This window comes from Siniperca chuatsi, linkage group LG10, assembly GCF_020085105.1.
Source record: "Siniperca chuatsi isolate FFG_IHB_CAS linkage group LG10, ASM2008510v1, whole genome shotgun sequence".
NCBI classification, from domain to species: domain Eukaryota; kingdom Metazoa; phylum Chordata; class Actinopteri; order Centrarchiformes; family Sinipercidae; genus Siniperca; species Siniperca chuatsi.
Window position 1 is genome coordinate 18,260,997 of NC_058051.1, and position 20,980 is coordinate 18,281,976.

The 20,980-nt window shown below is 39.9% G+C and overlaps 2 protein-coding genes across 11 annotated transcripts in view; one reads left to right on the forward strand and one right to left on the reverse strand.

Annotated features, from left to right (window-relative positions):
* The window catches only part of cacna2d3a (calcium channel, voltage-dependent, alpha 2/delta subunit 3a), a 125,753-nt gene that overhangs the window by 97,214 nt on the left and 7,559 nt on the right, over window positions 1-20,980 (forward strand). For all 10 annotated transcript variants that reach the window (XM_044209816.1, XM_044209817.1, XM_044209815.1 and 7 more), the window contains 7 exons: window positions 11,946-12,007; window positions 12,438-12,482; window positions 12,564-12,626; window positions 15,511-15,581; window positions 17,633-17,708; window positions 17,818-17,870; window positions 19,101-19,156. In XM_044209816.1, coding sequence (XP_044065751.1) covers window positions 11,946-12,007; window positions 12,438-12,482; window positions 12,564-12,626; window positions 15,511-15,581; window positions 17,633-17,708; window positions 17,818-17,870; window positions 19,101-19,156 — 426 coding nt within the window. The remainder of the gene's footprint in view (window positions 1-11,945; window positions 12,008-12,437; window positions 12,483-12,563; window positions 12,627-15,510; window positions 15,582-17,632; window positions 17,709-17,817; window positions 17,871-19,100; window positions 19,157-20,980) is intronic.
* Window positions 1,344-7,413, reverse strand: LOC122882450 (leucine-rich repeat and transmembrane domain-containing protein 1). Its single transcript, XM_044209826.1, has 4 exons — window positions 6,720-7,413; window positions 4,467-4,851; window positions 4,133-4,338; window positions 1,344-2,819 (listed from the first exon to the last, which is right to left on the reverse strand). The coding sequence occupies exons 1-4, from the start codon at window positions 6,724-6,726 to the stop codon at window positions 2,299-2,301; spliced, it is 1,119 nt and encodes a 372-aa protein (XP_044065761.1). The 5' UTR covers window positions 6,727-7,413; the 3' UTR covers window positions 1,344-2,298.

The window sequence follows — 20,980 nt, forward strand, 5'->3', positions numbered from 1 at the left end:
ATACATGCGTGTGTATGCCAGCGTGTCTGTTTGTGTGTGTGTGTGTGTGTGTGTGTGTGTGTGTGTGTGTGTCAGTCTTTGTGGTCACATCCTGATCCACGTGCAGCGAGTCTGCTGCCGTAATATACAGACCCATAAAACTCAGGTCAGGCATTAAGACCAAAGGCATCTGTGTACATTCATGTGCCTCCACACTACACTGAGTAAGTTAAAAATCACTGCTGATGGCAAATTATCGATACATAGATAATAATAATGGATACTTGTAATGTACACAGAAAGCTACATTTTTAATATAATCTAAAAACAGAATAACCTCTCTGTGATATTTTACATATATTAAAATAATTAAGACAGAAATCAAATTTACCAATCACCTGATATTGCATTATATAATACTTTAGAATTCCCTTTTAATAGTACCAGTGAAGGTTGGGCAATATCATTAAGGTAAATATAATGTCATAGAACATATATTCAAATTTATCTCTCACAAGTAACTAATTATTAAAGTAGTATCAAATATAGTCCACAATATTTCATAGAAATGTATGTGTGTTTCACCATTTTCTTTGTCAGGTTTTTTGTCATAATGATTCAACAGAAACCTCATTAACCAAAAAACTAAAAGAAATGAAAATGTTACTGTGCCAGCTAGGGTTGGGCCAATGGCTGACAGTCATCGACCGCTGAGCCCTCTACCATCGTAACATTGTAAGGTAATCGTAACATTAAAAGCTGTTAAAGCATAGGCTATAGGGAGGAAAAGTAAGGAAAGACTGGGCAAGTAGGTGCAGATGGGCTGTGAATGGGCTCAAAAGTGCAATAAATAGAAATACAGTAGTAATGCATACATATAAAAAGTACCTTTATAGTAGAACCCCCCAACGACATGTTTCACTGTGGACATCATCATGTGCCAGTTCAGTAGACATCGCCCAACCCTAGTGCCAGCAACACATTAAACTGAGGGGCAAAAAAAAATACCCATGCAATGTCTACTTAATTCAAAATTACCACTGTAGCACTTTAAATGAGGGGTATTTTCCTGCTTTTTTGAGATATTGGAATTCCTATCTGTGACTTTTTTTAACTATTATTCATGAACTATTATTTTGTTCTGATTCGACCAAGGTGGCATAATGCCTTGTTTACTGTAAACAAGGCATTCTGGTATTATTTCCTTACATAAACAGTTGGTGAAACAGAGAGAAGTACACTTAAACATTAGTATTCACTCCAAAGTGGATATCTCTTTTTCCAAAATACCCCTCTTTTAAACATACTTTCTCCATTTAAGGATGTACACCTTCTCAAAATAGTTGCCATTATACATACAGTAATCAGGTAAAAAGTTTCCCTTTTATTTTATAGAATACATACTGAAGGACATGACTATCATTATATGATCAGCATTAACTCACAAACAAGACTCAACTGATCTCAAAAACTAAGATCTAAAAGTTTGTGTGCCTGTGTGCAGCAGGATGATAATTCAGGCTTATGAATCTGTAAAGTCATAGAAAAACAACAAGGCTGAGTCCAGGTTTTGTTGTCGTTTACGTTTTAGTTTGTTTCATTATTGCTTCAACGAATTTCCCATCTTCACTTCAGTTGTCAGAAAAATATCCATTAAGAAAACATATTTCCTCCTCAAAACTATCACGTTATATTAGGCACAGACTCTTAAATTCTCTATAAATATGTGCATACAGTAAACATCTCCACACACACACACTCAAGCACGAATGACACACTGACACAAACACTCATTCTTGTTCTCAGACTCTCACATCAGTGATACAAACAACTTAGAACAGAACTTAACTGACAGCAGCTGCCTACTATGAGTTTTCAAAATTACTCTAAATCAGACTCAGAATTATGAACAACAACCAAAAGACAACCAAACTCTGAAATCCATTTTATAAATACCAAGCTTTACTATTATACCTACAAATACACAATTATAAATATATAGCAATTTGTTCATATCTTTGATATGCATTTCTCAGACAAAATGGAATTGATTCCTTTTGGATTCTTTGGCCTGCCCCTCGAACCCACATACAGTAGAAGATAATCTTCTCATCAGTGCATAGTCAAATACCTGGGAATTTAGCTACCCAAGTCTCAGAAAGGAGGTGAACATACACACACACACACACACACACAAAAAGAATCTCATTCTCTTCTTTTTTCACAAACACATATGCATTAACACACACCGCATCCAGAGACAATTAGGTTAAAGGGTTGAGGCCCAGGTTTTATGTCCAGGGTTCACGTTATCATCTCCTAGGCGATTGCATTCTCCAGTGGTTCCTTGTCATCTGCTGTGGCATGATCTGCCCCCTGCGCTGCTGCCAACTCCTCGTTCTTCTTTAGCTCCCGCTGATATTTGGCCATGATAGCAGCGTAGGCGCAGCCATACACTGCTGCAGCCAGCATCATCAGACACACTATCCCACACACTACGCCAGTGATGATCACTGTGGCAATTGCGTGGCGCAGGTTGACAGGCCGCTGCCTCTGCTTAGGTTCACACTCTGGCATACTCCCTCCTCCTCCTCCTCCCCCGCCACCAAAACCCTCCCCCATTGCCATGGGGACATGGAGAGCGTGGCTAGAGGGATGAGCATGGTTGCCATGGGTGTGGCCTCGCAGTAGCTTCTCAGACTCCAGGTGGTGTATGTTAGCAAACAGGTAATGGTAGCTTGTGGTCATACAGGCATGGAAGAGCTGGTAAGGGACTTTCTGCAGGTCTCTATCCCTCATGTCTTCTGGCTGGGAGCAAAGCACTTCATCCACCACTCCACCTTGGGATCAGAGTTAAATAATTAGATCAGAGAGGGATGGTAAAAGACAGACTGAGGGGCAGGTTAATTTCCCTGTTTCATTTTTGACAGCTTACTACAGAGGAGGTGGCAAACATAATCAACACAGCTGAGTCTGAACCAGCCCATTACTTGAGATATTTATTAATCTAGGGTATAGTGGCTTACTTTAATGGGCCGTATTAGCAAGTGTGATAATATTATCAGCTCAATCACTGGAGCCAAATTAATCAAGTCTGTTGGACAAAGCGTTGAGTTAGGACTTCATCAGCTGCCCTGTGTTTGTCCCGTAAATCTCTTTATTATTCATCTCTCTCTGTATTCATGTCGAGCGTGCTCTGTCACACACTTCCTTTCTGCCTGTCTGATTAACCACTGGCTTTCTATTAAGCACACATCCTTGTATCTGGGTCCATTGTTCTGTTTTGCAGTAATTAGAATTTTCAGCCTTTAAGACGAAAGCTGTGTTAGGGTAACATTGGCATGTAGGCGGGCCAGCCAACTCCAAGCGAGCTTAGCTTTCACTGTACAGGGGTTATTTTGTTATCTAATGCATGCTGGGCTTGGTCTAGCTTGGAAAATAATGTAGTCGGCAATTTAACTCTTAATAACCCATATACACTCTATCTATGGCTGTACAGATCAGGGCTGCTGCATAGAGTGCCTTAAATCACAACATTATTCAGGAGATTGGCATGGCAGCTGCAGCTTTAAGGTCAGGCAATTTGAACAGTGAACCAACAGTCACAATAAAGACTCTAATGTAAATGTTGTAAATCGTCACCATGACATTATCCAATAAGTGTCTGACATACATGTGGTCACCTCCCCAAACACAGTACTCATCAGATGTGATTAATAGTATAAAAGCTAAAACAACCTACATTCCTTTGACAGCTACACACCAAACAAGATGAGACACACACACACACACACACTCATTCCACCATCTTTAATAACTAGACAGACCTTTTACCCTGGTCTTAACTCTGCTGGGTCAATCTCTCCAAGGGCAAAATATATAAACATTATATCCATTTGGTGTCAGTCAGTCTATTTTAATACCTAAAAAACTCTCTCTTCTCATTGTGTAAACTGGCCAATTTAATATAGAGTCCAGCCATTTCTACTCTAATAGTTTTAGGATACTTGCTTGCGTTAAAGGTCATTATTACCATAATATAATATTACCATAATTTACTACCATGCTGAGTAGGAAAGGCACTGAGATGGATGAATGTTGGAAACATTACGGACATTCCCCAGCTACCGCCTAGAGCTACTAGTGGTCTAACCTTTAAAGAGGTAGGTCTCCAGCCAGAGTTTCAGGCCAATGAGCTGGCAGTCACACCTCCAGGGGTTGCCTCGTAGTGTGAGGCTGTCCAGGCGGGTCAGGGCCTCCAACAGGGAACGGTCCAATCGTGTTAGCCTGTTGTGCGCTAGCCCCAGGTGGCTAAGGTTCCTCAAACTGTCCCCCATGGCTCCAGACAAACCCCATAGGCTGGAGGAAGAGACATGGCATGGAAATGAGATGAGATAAAATCAGTTATGTGGGATAGAGTTTAAAGTGTGTATTGTTCGACAGTCAACAAATAACACATTTGATCTGTTCCAGTTTTGTTGCTTAACCTGTTGTGTGAGAGGTCAAGGTGTGAAAGCGAGCGAATAGGTCCAAGCAACCGTTTGTCAAGCTCTCTCAGGCTGTTGTAGGAGAGGCTGAGGCGCTGTAGGGTTCTGAGACCCAGCAGAGCAGTTGGTGAAACAGATGTTATAGAGTTATTAGATAGGTCGAGAATGCGGACAAGGGGTATTTCTCGGAAAGCCATTGATCCCAGCCCCCTGATACGGTTATCTTGGAGATACAGTTCTTGGGTGTCTGGATGCAGTCGTCGGGGGATGTCATATAGGCCTCGACCTCTGCAGTCTACTACTTTAGTGTTGATGTTGCAGCTACACTCCTTTGGACAGGCGTGTGACAAAGACAGGAGGGAGAGGAGGGCACACACCAGTACCACTGTGGAGACAGGGGGACACAATATTGGATTAGACATCTAAAAGTATGCCTATGCAGCTAAATATGAGAGGAAATATTGCTACATATATATTTTTGAAAGTTTAAAGACTTTATTTTCTAGGTTGACTAAAGATGTGATAACCTTCAGCAAAACCATGGACTAGTATCATAATATTGCATACATTCACACCACAGTCTTCAACTCCCATTATGACCTGCCTTTGTCACAGAAAACATTAAGTGGTCAAACAAATTCCAAGATTGGTACTTTGGTTTTGCATAAATATATGAAATACATTCACTTGTAATAAATAAGAAAGTAAAGTTATTACTAATATGCAACCTCCCCCCCCAGACAGTGGTCCTTGGTGACTTCACCAAAGCCTCATAACCCTTCACCCACACTCCACCCACGCACAAATCCATACACAGCAGATATTGGGTGTCTGATTCCTTTTGAGTTGACTTCACGTGTCCATTTCTTGTGGAACATTACAGCAGTATTTATAGCACTGGCTGGACTAGCTCGAGGCTCGATGAAATGAAGCTCAGACCCAAGCCTGGGCATGTAACTAGCTCACAAGTTACACTCATACTGCAGATCCTGAACAGATAGATTAGCTGCACCATGTTTATCTCCATAGGCACAGCAGCTAAAATGTTCTTCTGAGCAGTTCAGCAGCCATTTTTCTAATTAACAATGTTTCGTATCTTCTCAAATGTGAATTATCACATTTCCTCCTGTATTAGGTTGCATCTTCCACTAGAATCTTTGCCTAAATTATGCCTTTGTGATGAAGCAGCTGTGAGTCTCAAACGTATTTCCAGAATAATATTAGGAAACACTGTGCAACTATTAAATGTAATAATCAAACATCCATTGGGGAATGTTGATTTGAATGGGACAGCACAATCTAATTGTTTAACTTCTGTGGTCACGCAACACTCAACTGCTATTTAGCATTCAGCAGTTAACCAGCAGTATCACTTGGAAAATACTGAAGCCTTTGTCTTACTGCTTCCCTATTCTTTGAATAAACACTATTGTAACATAGTCTACTAATTAGAGTGACAGTGTCCCCTTCACAAGGATGTAATCATGATTTTTTCTTTGCCTGGCTGGTGGACTTGCATGGATTGTGATTTACAGGTTTAGAAATATTCAGGCACAGGCACACCCAAGTCTAATCTTAGGTGTTAGTTTGGTACAGTGGCTCTTGGCAGTGTTGCTGTTATGATATTATGTTGCTTGCTTCAACAAAAACCCTCAGAATGTGGCTGGGTTGAGATTTAGTGTAGAGTAGGGCAAAGACCTGTGTTAATTGCATCTTTGTTAGCGAAATGAGAGTGTGTGTATGCAAGAATGCATTCAATCATGTGCTCACACGTGTGCTCTTACTCATAAAAAAACTCATATACATATAATGCACACATGCACATACATAAACAGCATCAGCTCAGTAGGGTGTTGTAACAGCAGCTCTGGAATGAGGTCAACACAGGAGAATGGCTCTTTGCTCTGATGGGTTCCTCCAGCCCAAAGTACACACAGAAATGCTTGTTATGACATACACGCACAACCCACAGCAAGTGCCACTTTAAATCAGCTTGGTACCAATGTCAATACCTATTTACAACAGGAAACACTCAGAGGCAATACTTATTTACAGCTATAAACATAAAAGTGTGAATGTAATTCTGACGTGTGTTGCATCTATGCTTTATTATCACTCAGTTATACAACAGTTTACACAACATACTTGTCTCAGCAGCTGATAGCATCCCACCTTGCATGCACATATACAAATACACACACATAAACACAAATGCATTCATGTTGATATGCTTCCCAGTGATGGAGCTCCTACCTCTCATATCTGCCAATCGTTCCTTAGGCCGCTTGCGTTCGATCTTCTTTTAGCTCCCTTTTTGGATTCTATGGACTGTCATTGGTTGATGATCCATTAGCCGTCAGTAAGGTTGAGATTAGCTGTCCTGAGTCTCAACTGTGTAGGCTGATATGGTCAATAGGAAAGAATTAGAGAGGCTGAGATCAGCAGCAGAAACTTGTGTTGGCCTCAGGATCCCCACCACTGCCTGCACGGGCATGAAACCCTATCAGAGCGGGCAGATCAGAGCACGGAGCTTACTGCCAGCCAGCCAGTCTGGGAATCACTGGAGTTAGGGAGCTCTGCCTCTATCTCTCTTTCTCTTTCGCTCTCTCTCTCTGTAGCTCTCTCACTGTCTCTCAGCCTGTCTTTCTGTCTCTTGTATTTTTCTTCATGCTGTTTTTCGCCTTTGTTTCTATTTTCCCTTTTCTCCTGCTTGATTTGACTTTATTTCTGCTCCTCTGTTGAATCCAAATCAACACTCTGACCTCTCTGTGTGTGTCTCTCTTGCTTTCTCGCTCTCTTTCTGTTTTGCTCGCTTGCCTTCCCTGTCCCCAGTTGTATTGGTGAGTGTGACGGTGTGTCATCTCCCAGCGGACAGCTGTGCCTATTAAATCACAGCGCACACCTCACGCTGACTTTTGCATTACATCCTATCGCTCTGGCAAGAGTTGAACAAGACAAAATTAGATCTGGATTGCATTGTGTCTACTCAAATACTCAAACACTTCAACATATACAGTGAACACAGTCGGAGGATGCCCATTGCTGTGGCATGCTGTGATGATATTATGCATGAGCCGTGGGCAGAAGGGCTGGCAGAACACGCCCCCAGCACAGCAACACAGAACGCACGAATGCACACATACGCATGCACACACACACAGTAGGGTATTAAGCTGTTGCAGTAAATTTACATGGATTGCGTTTTTTTCATGTTTATTTATTTTATTTTTTATTTTTTTACATGTAAATGGATTGACTGTTAAGCTTATATGATCTCATGGGTCACTTGAAGGAGAAGCAAAAAATGGTTAAAGGAGGAGACAGGAGGAGATTAATGATCAAATCATTTTTCATTTTTAACGATGAATATGATTAAGCTTACAAGCTGTCCTTGGCTTTTAGTACCCTCCCTTGTATTTGCCCTCCTGTCCATCCATATTTGCATCCATTCTTCTGCTGAAGGGCATGACAATTATTTTCATTCTGTCATATACAGTAAAAATTTAAGTTAATATGTGTCTCCAGCTTATATTTAGTTCATTTGTTGCAGTAAATGTGTGAAGATTATCAGCCTTGAGCAATTAATGAACACATGAAGATGCTTTAAAAAACATAAATGCACATTTAGGGGCATACATCTGCGCACACACACACACACACACACACACACACACACACACACACACACACACTTGCATCAACACTCACATGCACACTTGAGCGATCATGTACACATACATAGGCAAATACATCCTCAAATGTGTGATGACACCTTTTGTATTTGCTAAAAGCCTGTATGGTTGATGTGTACAGACAGTCTGTTGTGTTTGTGATGCAACGTCTAAAAATGTTAAGCATCAAGCTATAATAAAAGAGAGAGGAAAAAACATGCCTCCTTCCTCATTCCTCCTCTGACCAGATTGTCATATATTATCACCATATGCATCTCCTGTGATGCATTTAATGCATGTGGCATTAAGGTCAAAGGGCAAACTATGAAGATGGTTTGCATGATTTGCATATGATCTTTTCTATTAAATCTTATCGCTCATTCAGAGACCTATTTGAGATTTGGCCAAGACTAGATAGATTTTAAAAAAATGTAAAGCAAGGAACTACCTGATAATTTTTTATCTGGATTTTGCAACAATTAGTCAAGTCTCAATTTTGTCTCTACAAGAACGCACAGGAAGAAGAGGTCAGTGGAGCCTTAGCCTTGTAGACTGCTGGCATTTGTAACAACAGCCTCCTGCTCTGCTCATCCTCCGAATGTTGTTCAGCATCTTAACATGATCCGCCCCTGCGCTATGTAGCTGTTGTGGAATTCACCACCAAATTTGCAAAACACTACATCTCTCAGACAGCTCTGTGTGTGTGTGTGTGTGTGTGTGACACACACTTATATATGAGTTTAAGCTTGTCCTACAGGTGTTTTTGCCATCTCCAGGGTGTGAATTGATGCATACATACTCACAGACAAACACATGTACACACTTAGAGTATGCTTGCCATTGCTACAGTATGTATGAGCACATAGGTACACACGTGTGGATGCACCCTTGCACTGATGGATGTATACGTTTATACAATCCTTATTAGAATCCCAAATACTGGTAGGATTTAAACTGGTTGTCGTCTCTCTCTGCATGGGATTGCACTGATAGGAGATTGGTGATGTGGTGGATTTCAAGTGGATTTAATGTCTCGTCATCTTTGGACTCATAAACCCAGCTCAAGGCATAAATATCCCCAAGTTCTTAAATCATACCTAGGGAAATTAAATGTTCCCCCATAGTACAGAAAATTCCCGAGCATTAGTGAGGCAGATTTGGGCTTTTGTCTTTTTGTTCTGAGCCGACTTCTAGGTAGCAGCCAACATTAGTGCACTTTTAACCTCTAATAAAATTTTACAGAGCAAACCCATGTACTGCTCATATTGGATTTATGTTTCTATGAATTATTTACCTTGCTCCATCCAATGTATCTATATTTGAAATATTGTTTTATTAATTTTACAATTTCATATAAATGGACTGTTTCATGTTTCAGATGAGCTGTTTTTCAAATCTTACATCTTCGAAGTATTTGAAGGTTTCATGTTTCAGAATTCACAGTATTTTTGTATGACAACTTAATTTGACCTCCTTATCTTTTTGCCTTTTCAGTCACCAGTTCCTTTGTTTTTACAGCTTTTTTAGAGTGGATGATCGTGTATCTTTTAATGGCTTAATGATCTAGGTTCTCCCTGGTTTTATAACATGTGTGTTTCCATTGCTGTTGCCCAGCATCTTAAATTAGCCTCTCCTCCTGGGTTTTCCATGTGGGTGTAGAAATGGTGGGCTGCTGAAAGGATCTGGCAAAGCTTATGATGGGATAATCTGCACCTGTTCCTCTGGGCAAGGGCTAAAACAGGCCACAGCAGCACCCCGCTGCACTTCACAATCACACTAAAAGGCAGTGGAATATTTCACAATGATAATGTTCTCTTCACGTGTTGATTTGAAGCTTTCTGTATTTTATTTTTGATAAAGTGAGGATTTATTATTTGTATTTGGATCCCATCTACACTCACTTTACTATATCTCAGTCTCATTACTGTGTTTCTCTCTGTGCAATATCATACGAATAACACAGTCTTACAAATGTGCCTTTACTGAAACATGGCATTAGGCTGTAAACCTATTGCTATCACTACTACAACTATTGTACTATATACAGTATACCACTGCTAATGACCTACAGTATAATAATTCTAATACTTATTCTGGTATACAGTATATTATAATAACACTATTAGTTATTTGTGTCTATGTGTTTATAGAATCCAAATTTTATAACAAGATCAAATCAGCATTTGTGCAATATAAGAATAATTATTGTTTAATTAATCATATTACAGTTAGACAACACTGACTCCAGTATTAAAGATGGGTCTATACGACTTCTCTGATACCAATAACACAACAATGAGATATCGATACCAGTCAGATTAAATCGTTCCTCTTTCATAGTTACCAATTAATAAATAAATTATTCATATGCACTTAAGATATCTAAAAATATAATGCATAAATTGTCAAATGCCTCTACCCAAATCCCATAAATGAATAAATCCATAATTTACAAAATTACAAAATTTTGTAAAAGGAATTTACACATCAGAGATGTGGGACATCCAGTTTGAAAATGAAATCTGTGCTTGGTAATGTGTCGCCAAGTAAACTTGTTTTCAGCTACAAAAAAATGGGGGTTGTTCATGGACAACAATAAATTCCATGACTTTCATTGTCATCATATTTATTTACACTTTTGTTTTAGGAGCTTGTTGCATGCATGCATCTATTTCACATTCTTCTGCATTATGCTTCTGCACATTTTTTGTTTTGTTTTTTTAATCAAGTGTGTGGTGTTTAAGCTTTCAGTGGTGATTCTGCCCCTTGAAAATATGTTTATTATACACCATGCATTCAGTCTTTTTGTATTTTTCTTCCTTTAATGCGAAATACCTTCATTATGACAGACATAAAGACAGCATTTAATAGTTTGTATTGCATTGCAATTTTAGAATTTCCCATGTATCTAATAATAGGCCTATATCCGCTAGATACAGTACATATGTCGACAAATGTCTACATTGTCCAATCAGTATATCTGTCTTACTGTAGTTTAATGCCCCAACTGTTAAATCCATCCAAATGCCACATTCTCTTCCATTTAGTTTACTACCTGTGGCTGCTCTGCATTTGGAAGAAGCTCTAGATTTTGCTCCTGGAAAGTCTTACAGACCCCAAAAGCATGGTAAACCCCCACTGAGAGAAAGCTAGGGTCCTTTGAGTCTTAGTAGCAGGGGGTAGAGGAGGAGAGGAGGGAAGTTAAAGCCTGTGGTGGATGTGTCAATCTTTCCTCAGCCAACTCTGAAAAAGCTGACACATTTAATATCAGCGACTGTTTTTTTCCAGGCCAGGAATTCTGGTCAGATCTGTGCATTTAGGGACCTGCTGGGATGAGGCTTACAGAAGTAAGCGCAGCTCTATATACCAACTCTGGTACTGCCTGTCGGATAACAACAGGGAGGCAGACTGAGGAATGGGATGGATTTCATGTGGGCACAGAGAGAGAGGTCTGGTTTAGAATTGTGGGAAACTGCATTTTGAGTGTGGCACACATGTGCAGATAGTAGCCTACAGTATTACACACACACACACACACCCACACACTTAGCCTTCCAGAAAAATAAGCTGAGACATGTATGATGCAGGGTGTAATTGCCCTTTTGGCCCATTTTGTCCAGCAGGGGTTTGCTTTGATGGAAGTATATGTGTCTTTTCCCTCAGATGGGGTTAATGAAAGATCCACTTTGACTCTGTGTGTATGTTAATAATCTCTCTCTTGCCTGTAGGATGACTTCTGTTGTGATAAAATCACAGAACACACACGTCCCGTTGCTACGTCTCAGTGACTTAGTTGTCTCTCTTTCAGCTGTGGGCATCCAGATGAAACTGGAGTTCTTTCAGAAGAAATTCTGGACAGCCAGCAGACAGGTACACATACATAAACACACACCCTGTATGTTTACACATTCACATGTATAATACAAACACACATGGAAACCTAAAATAACCTATAGTAACTCGGCCAACTACACTGCCTAATAAAAGTAGTTTAAAAATACTTTTTTAAAGTGTCCTTTGTTTTATAATATGTTTGTACTTGAATAATAACTTGACATGTCCCTGCATGTTATAAATATTTAATGACTCAAGGACCCATGAAAGTTGTTTGACTTTTTTGGTAGAACTTTCAACACGTGAAGGTCATCAGTCTGTTTCATTCCATCTTATTTGAAAATTATTTTGGAAGACAGTAAAGGTTTTTAGCTGACAAAAGGAATCTACATTTGCAAACAAATGGCCTAAATATTTGGTGTGACACCCAGATACAGTATGCAGATATCTTTTTTTTATCTTACAGTGTGCAGCATTAGATGGGAAATGCTCCATAAGCTGTGACGATGAGGTTGGTCTGCCTTCCTTTTCTCGATCAACCATCCATGATTCTGTCACTTTTACTTCTTACACTTTTTTTTCTATTTAACAGAACATTAACTGCTACCTCATTGACAACAACGGCTTCATTCTGGTAGCAGAGGACTATACTCTGGTAAGACATTAACACACAAAGAGACACACATGTACACCTAGAGCCAGATAAGGAAAGCTCAAAGAAAAAGACTGTATAATAATCTGTTTAAAAGTATTCATAATTAGAACATATTCATTTTTGTTTTTCGTGCAAGAAGAAAAGATGTTTTAATTCAAGAGGAGCGGTTAGCCCATTAGCTAGTTCTGATACCAGCAACATTAGGCTACATTTATAGACATGATTGTGTTGTGTCAAGTGTGAGTACACAATATAAGTCAGGTTTAAGATTATATCAAAATAGATATGTATGAGTCCAAGACTGAGCTAAAAAATTTAGACTTTGCTATTATATAATATTTTTCCTGTGTCTCATGCATATTGTTGTTTAGACTGCTCTTAAGGAGACACGGTGCTGTCCTAGCATATACCCTCTGCTTAGCTGTCACCAGACATGCTGTCACTCTGGCTTTGGCTCATCTAGAAGCCAGTCCGCTGGCTGTCACTGCCCTTCCCTTCCTCTGCATGTTCTTTTCACGTGTCTCTCACTTGCAGGCTCATATTCTTTATTTGATCTTAATTTGGAGGTGATGGAGCATTTAGGTTTCCACTTGTCAATTTATTTCATCTCATTGTTGTTATGAAGCGAAAGTGTTGGGTCTGATAGGAAGAGAAACTGAGTAGGAGTTAACCTGAAAGAGGAGTTTGTGAGGAATGTTCTAGAGGTGAAAAGAGTATCAGACAGGTTGATGAGTCTGAAGCTGGAAATTGAAGGGGTGATGTTCAATGTTGTGAGTGGTTATGCCCCACAGGTAGGATGTGAGTTAAAAGAGAAGGAGAAATTCTGGAGTGAGTTAGATGAAGTGATGCAGAGCATCCCCAGAGGTGAGAGAGTGGTGATTGGTGCAGATTTCAATGGGCATGTAGGTGAAGGGAACAAAGGTGATGATAATGTGATGGGCTGGTTTGGTCTTCAGGACAGGAACGCAGAAGGACAGATGGTGGTAGACTTTGCAAAGAGGATGGAAATGGCTGTAGTGAAGACTTTCTTCCAGAAGAGGCAGGAACATAGGGTGACATATAAGAGCGGAGGTAGAAGCACTTAGGTGGACTACATCTTGTGTAGACGTTGTAATCTGAAAGAGACCAGTGACTGTAAAGTAGTGGTAGGGGAGAGTGTAGCCAGACAACACAGGATGGTAGTGTGTAAAATGACTCTGGTGGTGAGGAAGATGAAGAGGACAAAGGCAAAGCAGAGGACGAAGTGGTGGAAGTTGAAAAAGGAAGAATGTCGTGTAGTTTTCAGGGAGAAGCTGAGACAGACTGGGTGGTCAGGAAGTGCTCCCAGATGACTGGACCACTACAGCTAATGTGACCAGGGAGACAGGTAGGAGGGTACTCGGTGTGTCATCTGGAAAGAGGAAAGCGGACAAGGAGACTTGGTGGTGGAACGAGGAAGTGCAGGAGTGTATACAGAGAAAGAGGTTAGCTAAGAAGAAATGGGACACTGAGAGGACTGAAGAGAGTAGACAGGAGTACAGGGAGATGCAGCGTAAGGTGAAGGTAGAGGTGGCAAAGGCCAAACAAAGAGCATATGAGGACTTGTATGCTAGGTTGAACACTAAAGAGGGAGAGGTGGATTTGTACAGGTTGGCCAGACAAAGAGATAGAGATGGGAAGGATGTGCAGCAGGTTAGGGTGATTAAATATAAGGATGGAAATGTATTGACAGGTGCCAGGAGTGTGATGGGAAAATGGAAGGAGTACTTTGAAGAGTTGATGAATGAGGAAAATGAAAGGGAACGAAGAGTAGAAGAAGTGACTGGTGTGGAGCAGGAAATAGCAAAGATTAGCAAGAGTGAAGTGAGGAGGACGTTGAAGAGGATGAAGAGTGGAAAGGCAGTTGGTCTTGATGACATACCTGTGGAGGTATGGAAGTGTCTAGCAGAGGTGGCAGTAGAGTTTCTGACTAGTTTGTTTAACAAGATCTTGGAGAATGAGAGGATGCCCGAGGAATGGAGGAGAAGTGTACTAGTGCCAATTTTTAAGAACAAGGGAGATGTGCAGAGCTGTGGCAACTACAGAGGAATAAAGCTGATGAGCCATACAATGAAGTTGTGGGAAAGAGTAGTGGAAGCTAGGCTAATGGCAGAGGTGAGCATTTGTGAGCAGCAATATGGTTTCATGCCTAGAGTACAACAGATGCAGTATTTGCTTTGAGGATGCTGATGGAGAAGTACAGAGAAGGTCATAGGGAGTTGCACTGTGTCTTCGTAGATTTAGAGAAAGCGTATGACAGGGTGCCGAGAGAGGAGCTGTGGTATTGTATGAGGAAGTCTGGAGTGGCAGAGAAGTATGTTAGAGTGGTGCAGGACATGTATGAGAGCTGTAAGACCGTGGTGAGGTGTGCTGTAGATGGGGGTTCCAAAGAGGTCACAGAGCCTGCAGTGGAGAACAGCACACAGAGACCTTATTCAGCTAAATCCAAAGATGAGATGGTTGTTCTTTTTGCAGAAACTGCTTCCCATGTGCAATGTCACCAGGTTATGTATGTTTGGAACTAACAAACTGTAATGACAGGCTTTGGGAAGCTTTCTTAGTTCTGTCCCTTAAAAGGCAGTAAGTGTGTTTGTATCATTGATTTTTCTCTCTGGCCATGGCCAGGAAGGACCCCACAGACCATTTAGCAATGCTAAGAGGGATGGTGTCTGCATGCTTTAGAGTTTGGTAATTGATGGTTTCTCTCATTCAATCTGATCTGGACTTTGCAAGTGTCAACCTTTGTACTTGTAAGAGCTTCTACCATTATAAACACATAATTTTATGGGGATGTTAGTTTTACATTTACATTTTGATAAGACTTGTTTTATTAAATAAAATCAAACCTCTTTCTCTTCTTTTTCAGACAGGGAAATTTTTTGGAGAAGCAGAGGGAGCTGTAATGAGTAAGCTTCTGCAGATGGGCTCTTTCAAGAGGTAAGTATTCCAAACTGCATTATGTGTGTGTGTGTGGGTGTATGAGTGTGTACCTTTACGTGCCAGCACCAGTGTGTGTATGCATGTGTGTAAATGTATGTGCATAATATCAGGCAGGCCACAGAATGAGAGCATGTCTCCCCTCTTGCTGACAGCTCTTAACTTGGCCAATCGTGTTGAGCTATTCAGCGCTGAACTCCGACCCCTCACTCAGCAGAGTTCTCCGTTAGGGGATTACAGCAAATCTTTTCCTGAAACGAAGGAATTAGGAGAAACTTGAAGTCACACACACACATAGACACACACATGTAGACACATTCACACATATACTGCTTGTTGTAGAGCTGTGTCTCCTGGAAAACGCCAGGAGCAGTGGGTGGCGACTTTCTGCAATTAATTTGGAAATTTAACCCAGGAGGATAACTTTCCCAGTATTAGAGAACAGAAATGCAGAGAAGCAGACACAGACAGACACGTATTGTAGTTTGACCGTGGAGTCAAACTGGTATGGTCTAACATTTGCGGAATCTTTAGAGAACTTAGTTGCACAGTTAAACGTAAATTTAGATTGCACAGAAGCTTACAACCACATTTCCAACACTGCATCAGGAATGTACCCAGCCTTCAGTTCTGCCTTCGAGGCGTGGGTGAGGAGATTTTAGCCATGCTGTCTCAGTGCATAAAAATCATGGGTGACAAATCATCGCACAAGTAGACAACCACGCCTGTTTATCATAGGGATGAACCTCAAAATCTGACAGCAAATGTTTTACAGTCCCACTCATAAAAACAAAGTCTACAAGTGCTTTCACTGAATCTTTAATGTCGGATGATGAGGGATTGTTTAAAATTAAGGACGACGTATGATGAATGAATAATACGACTTGTGTCGTGAAGTATTAGCATGATGAGTAATAGAGCTTATAGAACACTAATGAATCCAGTACGATCTGTCTTAACCCAGTGCCATCTGTAGAGAATTAATGTGCTAAGTTGCAGCACAGTTTTTGTCTTGATTAAAAAACATTAAAGACATTTTAAAGTGCATCACTTAAAGTTGACACAAGCTGCCAGCTTGGATTTATCTGTCAGCATCAAGGCTGTACATGAAGACAAATGTGGAGAAATTATTTTGAGGTACTTTTGGATTATCCATCTTTCCAAACAAGCAATAGAAAGGGAAATCAATAAAAAGGTTGAAAGTGATGTTGTGCTCCCATGCAAAGCAAATGAAGGGCACGCTCACACACCCACACGCATATACAGTAATCACACACCCATGCAAACACACACTCATACACAGATATTACATTGGTCGAAGTTTGCTGTTAACACCATTATGTGGCCTGGCTTAGTGCTAATTGGTTCCTGGCGGTGTGTTGGAGCTGTGTGTCACCAGTACTGTGACTGAGGTTTGAACATCGCCCAGGGCTGCGGATAGTTTAGGCCCACTCAGACATCACACACATGCTCGCACACACGTTCACACACAAAGTATTGTCAAGTATATAGGAACTTCTCCACAGGCTGTGAGGAAGAGTGTCCAGTATGTATGTGTGTGTGTGTGTATGTATGTGTTAGGAACCCCTTCAATAACCTCTCCCAGACAGACCCAGACCTCACACCCTCAGGGTCTACTAAGCCCTTAAATCCTCTGATATCCCCCCCAATATCCTCAAATCATCTACACACACACACCCACCTTCCTACATCACTTTGAGGAACCTCTCGGGAACCTCTCGGTTTTCAGTTGCTTTCCTTTTCCCATTCTTGCCACATCCATCCAATATATTATCCGTAGGTAAAGCGGCCATTATAGCAGAGGTGGGATCTTTCCTTCCTGCTCCCACACAGCAGTCCAAAAGGCCCCACAGGCATGTAATAGTAGAGAGAATGTGTGAATCAAGACTTATATCACCTTATCTGGGCGATATCTTCCTGTCAAATGCATTACTTATCTAAATCTATAAAAACATTTAACTCACTTTATCTCTATTTCTGATGTCTGTGTCTCACTCTCTGTCCTCTCTTTTCTACCTTTATTTACTCAGGGTCACTCTGTATGACTATCAGGCACTATGTTGGGTTTTTTCAGAGAGTAGTGACAGCGGACACACACTGTTGGATGTGAGTACTGCATTTTTTCACACTGTTCACCCTCGTTGATGCAAAGCTGGGTCTACGTATTATGCGTTTTTAGTTTCTGATCAATATTTTCTCTCTCTTCTTTCTTTAGCCTTACTTTGCTTTCTTCTCAGCCATGAAGTGGATGCTGACTGAGCTTGTAATGTAAGACTTCTGTTTATGTGAGAGTGTCTTATGTGTGTCTGTAATAGCATACGCTCGCTGCATACATGAGCTTTTGAGGACTCGTATGGTGGCCTCTCTTGTCGGATGAGGTTAACTGCGTGTTTGTGACTGTATACCAACTGTATGTTTGTTTACAAGTGCCTCCACATGTACGTCGATGTGATCATCAGTGATCATGAGCAGTAATGGCTACCTGATGTTTCCTGTAGCGCTGGTACTCCTGTGATGCCATGTTGTGGTTGCGGAGTCTTCCTGGGTGGTCTGTTGTCGCCACAGTGCATCATGGGAGGATTGAGTTGTCAGTGCTAATTTTACAGCCTGTCATTTTTTGTCTTTGAAATACTAGTGATGTTTTGATTTATGCATTTCATTTTTCCATTGATGTTTCACTTGTGCTTTGTCGAGTTAAAATATAAATTATCTTATCTAATACTTATCTAATGTATCCAAAAGTTATAAAGGTTCAAAACTTTGCCACCACATTAACCACATGTAATACAAATCACAAAAAAATGCACACACTACACAACAGGTGATCAGTATAGTAATCCCTAAACAGTGGCACCTTGACATCAGTTGAGCACATGTACATACAAGTACGGTATGATCATCTATTAAGTGATCTGTAATTAGGAAATGCCAGTGTACTATCCTCTTTACAATTATTTTTCATGACTGTCAGACCTGAAGGGAGAAAATATAACCAAATCATCTGTATACACAAAATAATTAATTACGAGATTAACAAAACACAACCTGCTTAACAAGCATTTTTATTGCTTTGGACAAGTCATACAAGACTGAAGTTAAAAAAGATATGAGATAATTTACCACTTTAATCACATGAAAAGAGTTGGATTCAGCACCAACCTGCATGGTCTTGTAGGCATACAAATAAGATTTCTCTGTAGCTATTTAACGCTCACTTTTTGAAAAGCTTTTTCATGATTGATTTGATTGAAAGACTTTGAAACATCTAAGAAGCATATAAACATGATGGAAATGCAACTAGGATAACTGTCAGTGAGCAAATATTCATATCTGTGGCACGGTTGCTTTAAAATAAAGTATTTTGCCTACTGTAGTTCTTGAGAAACGTTTATCGTGTAGGTAAAAAATGGTTGGAATGCATTAGAGAGTGTTACAGTATGTATTATATAAGCACGTGTTGGAGTGTATTGTTATGGTCGATGTCTTCTCCATATTTAGATTCCTGGTCGAGTTTAACTTGTACAGCTGGTGGTACTCTGACCTCACAGCTAAAGGTAAGAACACACTCTTTGGTGATCTGTTTGTTCTCTCTCTCTGTGTGTCTAAAGCAAACTCACACTTGCACACATTCATATAAAACTGTACAGCTTATGCTGTAATTGTAATATTAATTTATATACAAACAACATTGTTTATATACATTCCTAATAAATAAGGCTTGGTGCATGCACACGGCACTGTATAATATGTACTGTAAGAGCAGCTCAAATGGCTCATCATATTTTATTTAGAATGTTTGATGAAGTATAAATAGCCACAATGGTCATATTAGATGCATCAAGTGCTAAATAATTCTGATCCTCAAATAATAAACTCTGGTCAATAATTATGATACATCTAGAAAAAGAATCAGGATTCTAGTTCTCACTGTACATTTGTATAATGTGTTCACAACTTTATACATTTAAGAGTAAGTTTGATTGCTAATAGTTATGATTTACACCGGTATGCATTTTTTACATTTATTTTTTTATAAATATCGTTTTTCACAACTGAAAAACAGATTTTTGCTGTAATGTGATTCTCATTAGCAGCACCCATTACAGGCTTTAATTACATGTCAAATGTATCTGTATTTTTATTTATTTATGGTCTTGAATTTTACGTTCAGAAACAGAAATGAAAAGTACAAAAAAAGGTTTTTCATTCAAAAATCCAAACAATTGTTTCCATTGCGAGAAACAGCAAAAATTCTCCTTTGTAAAACAAAAGAAAGAACAGAAAACTATTTTCTTTGAGACTGGAAGATTTTGTCTTTCAAGTCATTCTATCATTTATAGCATTGTGGACAAATAGGTTCTTATGGATCTCATAGTTCCCAAACACCAACTATTTCTAATGTTAACCTAATTTCTTTAACTTAATAGTTAAATTTCATGTCTAGGCTTATACCTCAACATATCCATTTCATAAACGAAGACATAATTTTCCAGTTTCTAAAAAAATCCTTTTTTTATAATAGTTTTTGCAGTAGACTTTCCTGTCTCACAAAGGAGAGAAAGGAAATAAAGTCATTTTACGTCTGCCCATGAAAACATTAACGTCTTAAAATTACGATCAAATTTCAGTTTTAAAAAAATATATTTTTATTTCTAAAAGGATAATCCAAAAATGAAAACATACACTGACCCATACACTGTTTCTCAGTTTCTCATACTAATGCTTGACTTCACATGGAACAAAGTTCATTGCGTACAGAATAAACAACCAGTGTCCTCAGCACTGACCTCCTGTCTTCATCTTCGCCATCTCCCCTCCATTTCCTCTCGGTCTGAGTCAGTGTGACCACTGGAAAAACAGAATAAAGAGGCACAATCCAAAACCTAAAAGTAAAAATGGCAGAACACGAGATTACCTCAAGTGACCTCAGTGTGAGAGAGGGTGTGTGTGTGTGTGTGTGTGTGTGTGTGTGTGTGTGTGTGTGTGTGTGTGTGTGTGTGTGTGTTTGTGTGTGTGTGTCTGTCTGCACACACATTTGTATTTGTTTGTGTGTCCAGAGGGGGTTATACTTGATAGTTTTATGATCTGGAAGGACGTGTGTCATATTGGTAGTGGTGGGAAGCAATATCCGCTTTGTAACAGGAGAAAAAGGGCTTCTCTCTCTCTATTTTCTCACTCAGTCTATCTCTCTTTCTCTTCTTCTCTGGTTTTATGTCTTTCCTTCCTTTTTCTGTCTCACTTTCTTCCACAAACGCACGCACATTCTCACATGATTACCGTCAAGCTGTGATGCCTTATGCTTTATGGCGTGTTGAATACAGTTTGCCTGTCTGAAATTAAAGCCTCACTAAGCAGCATCATATTGTAGTATTAATTGT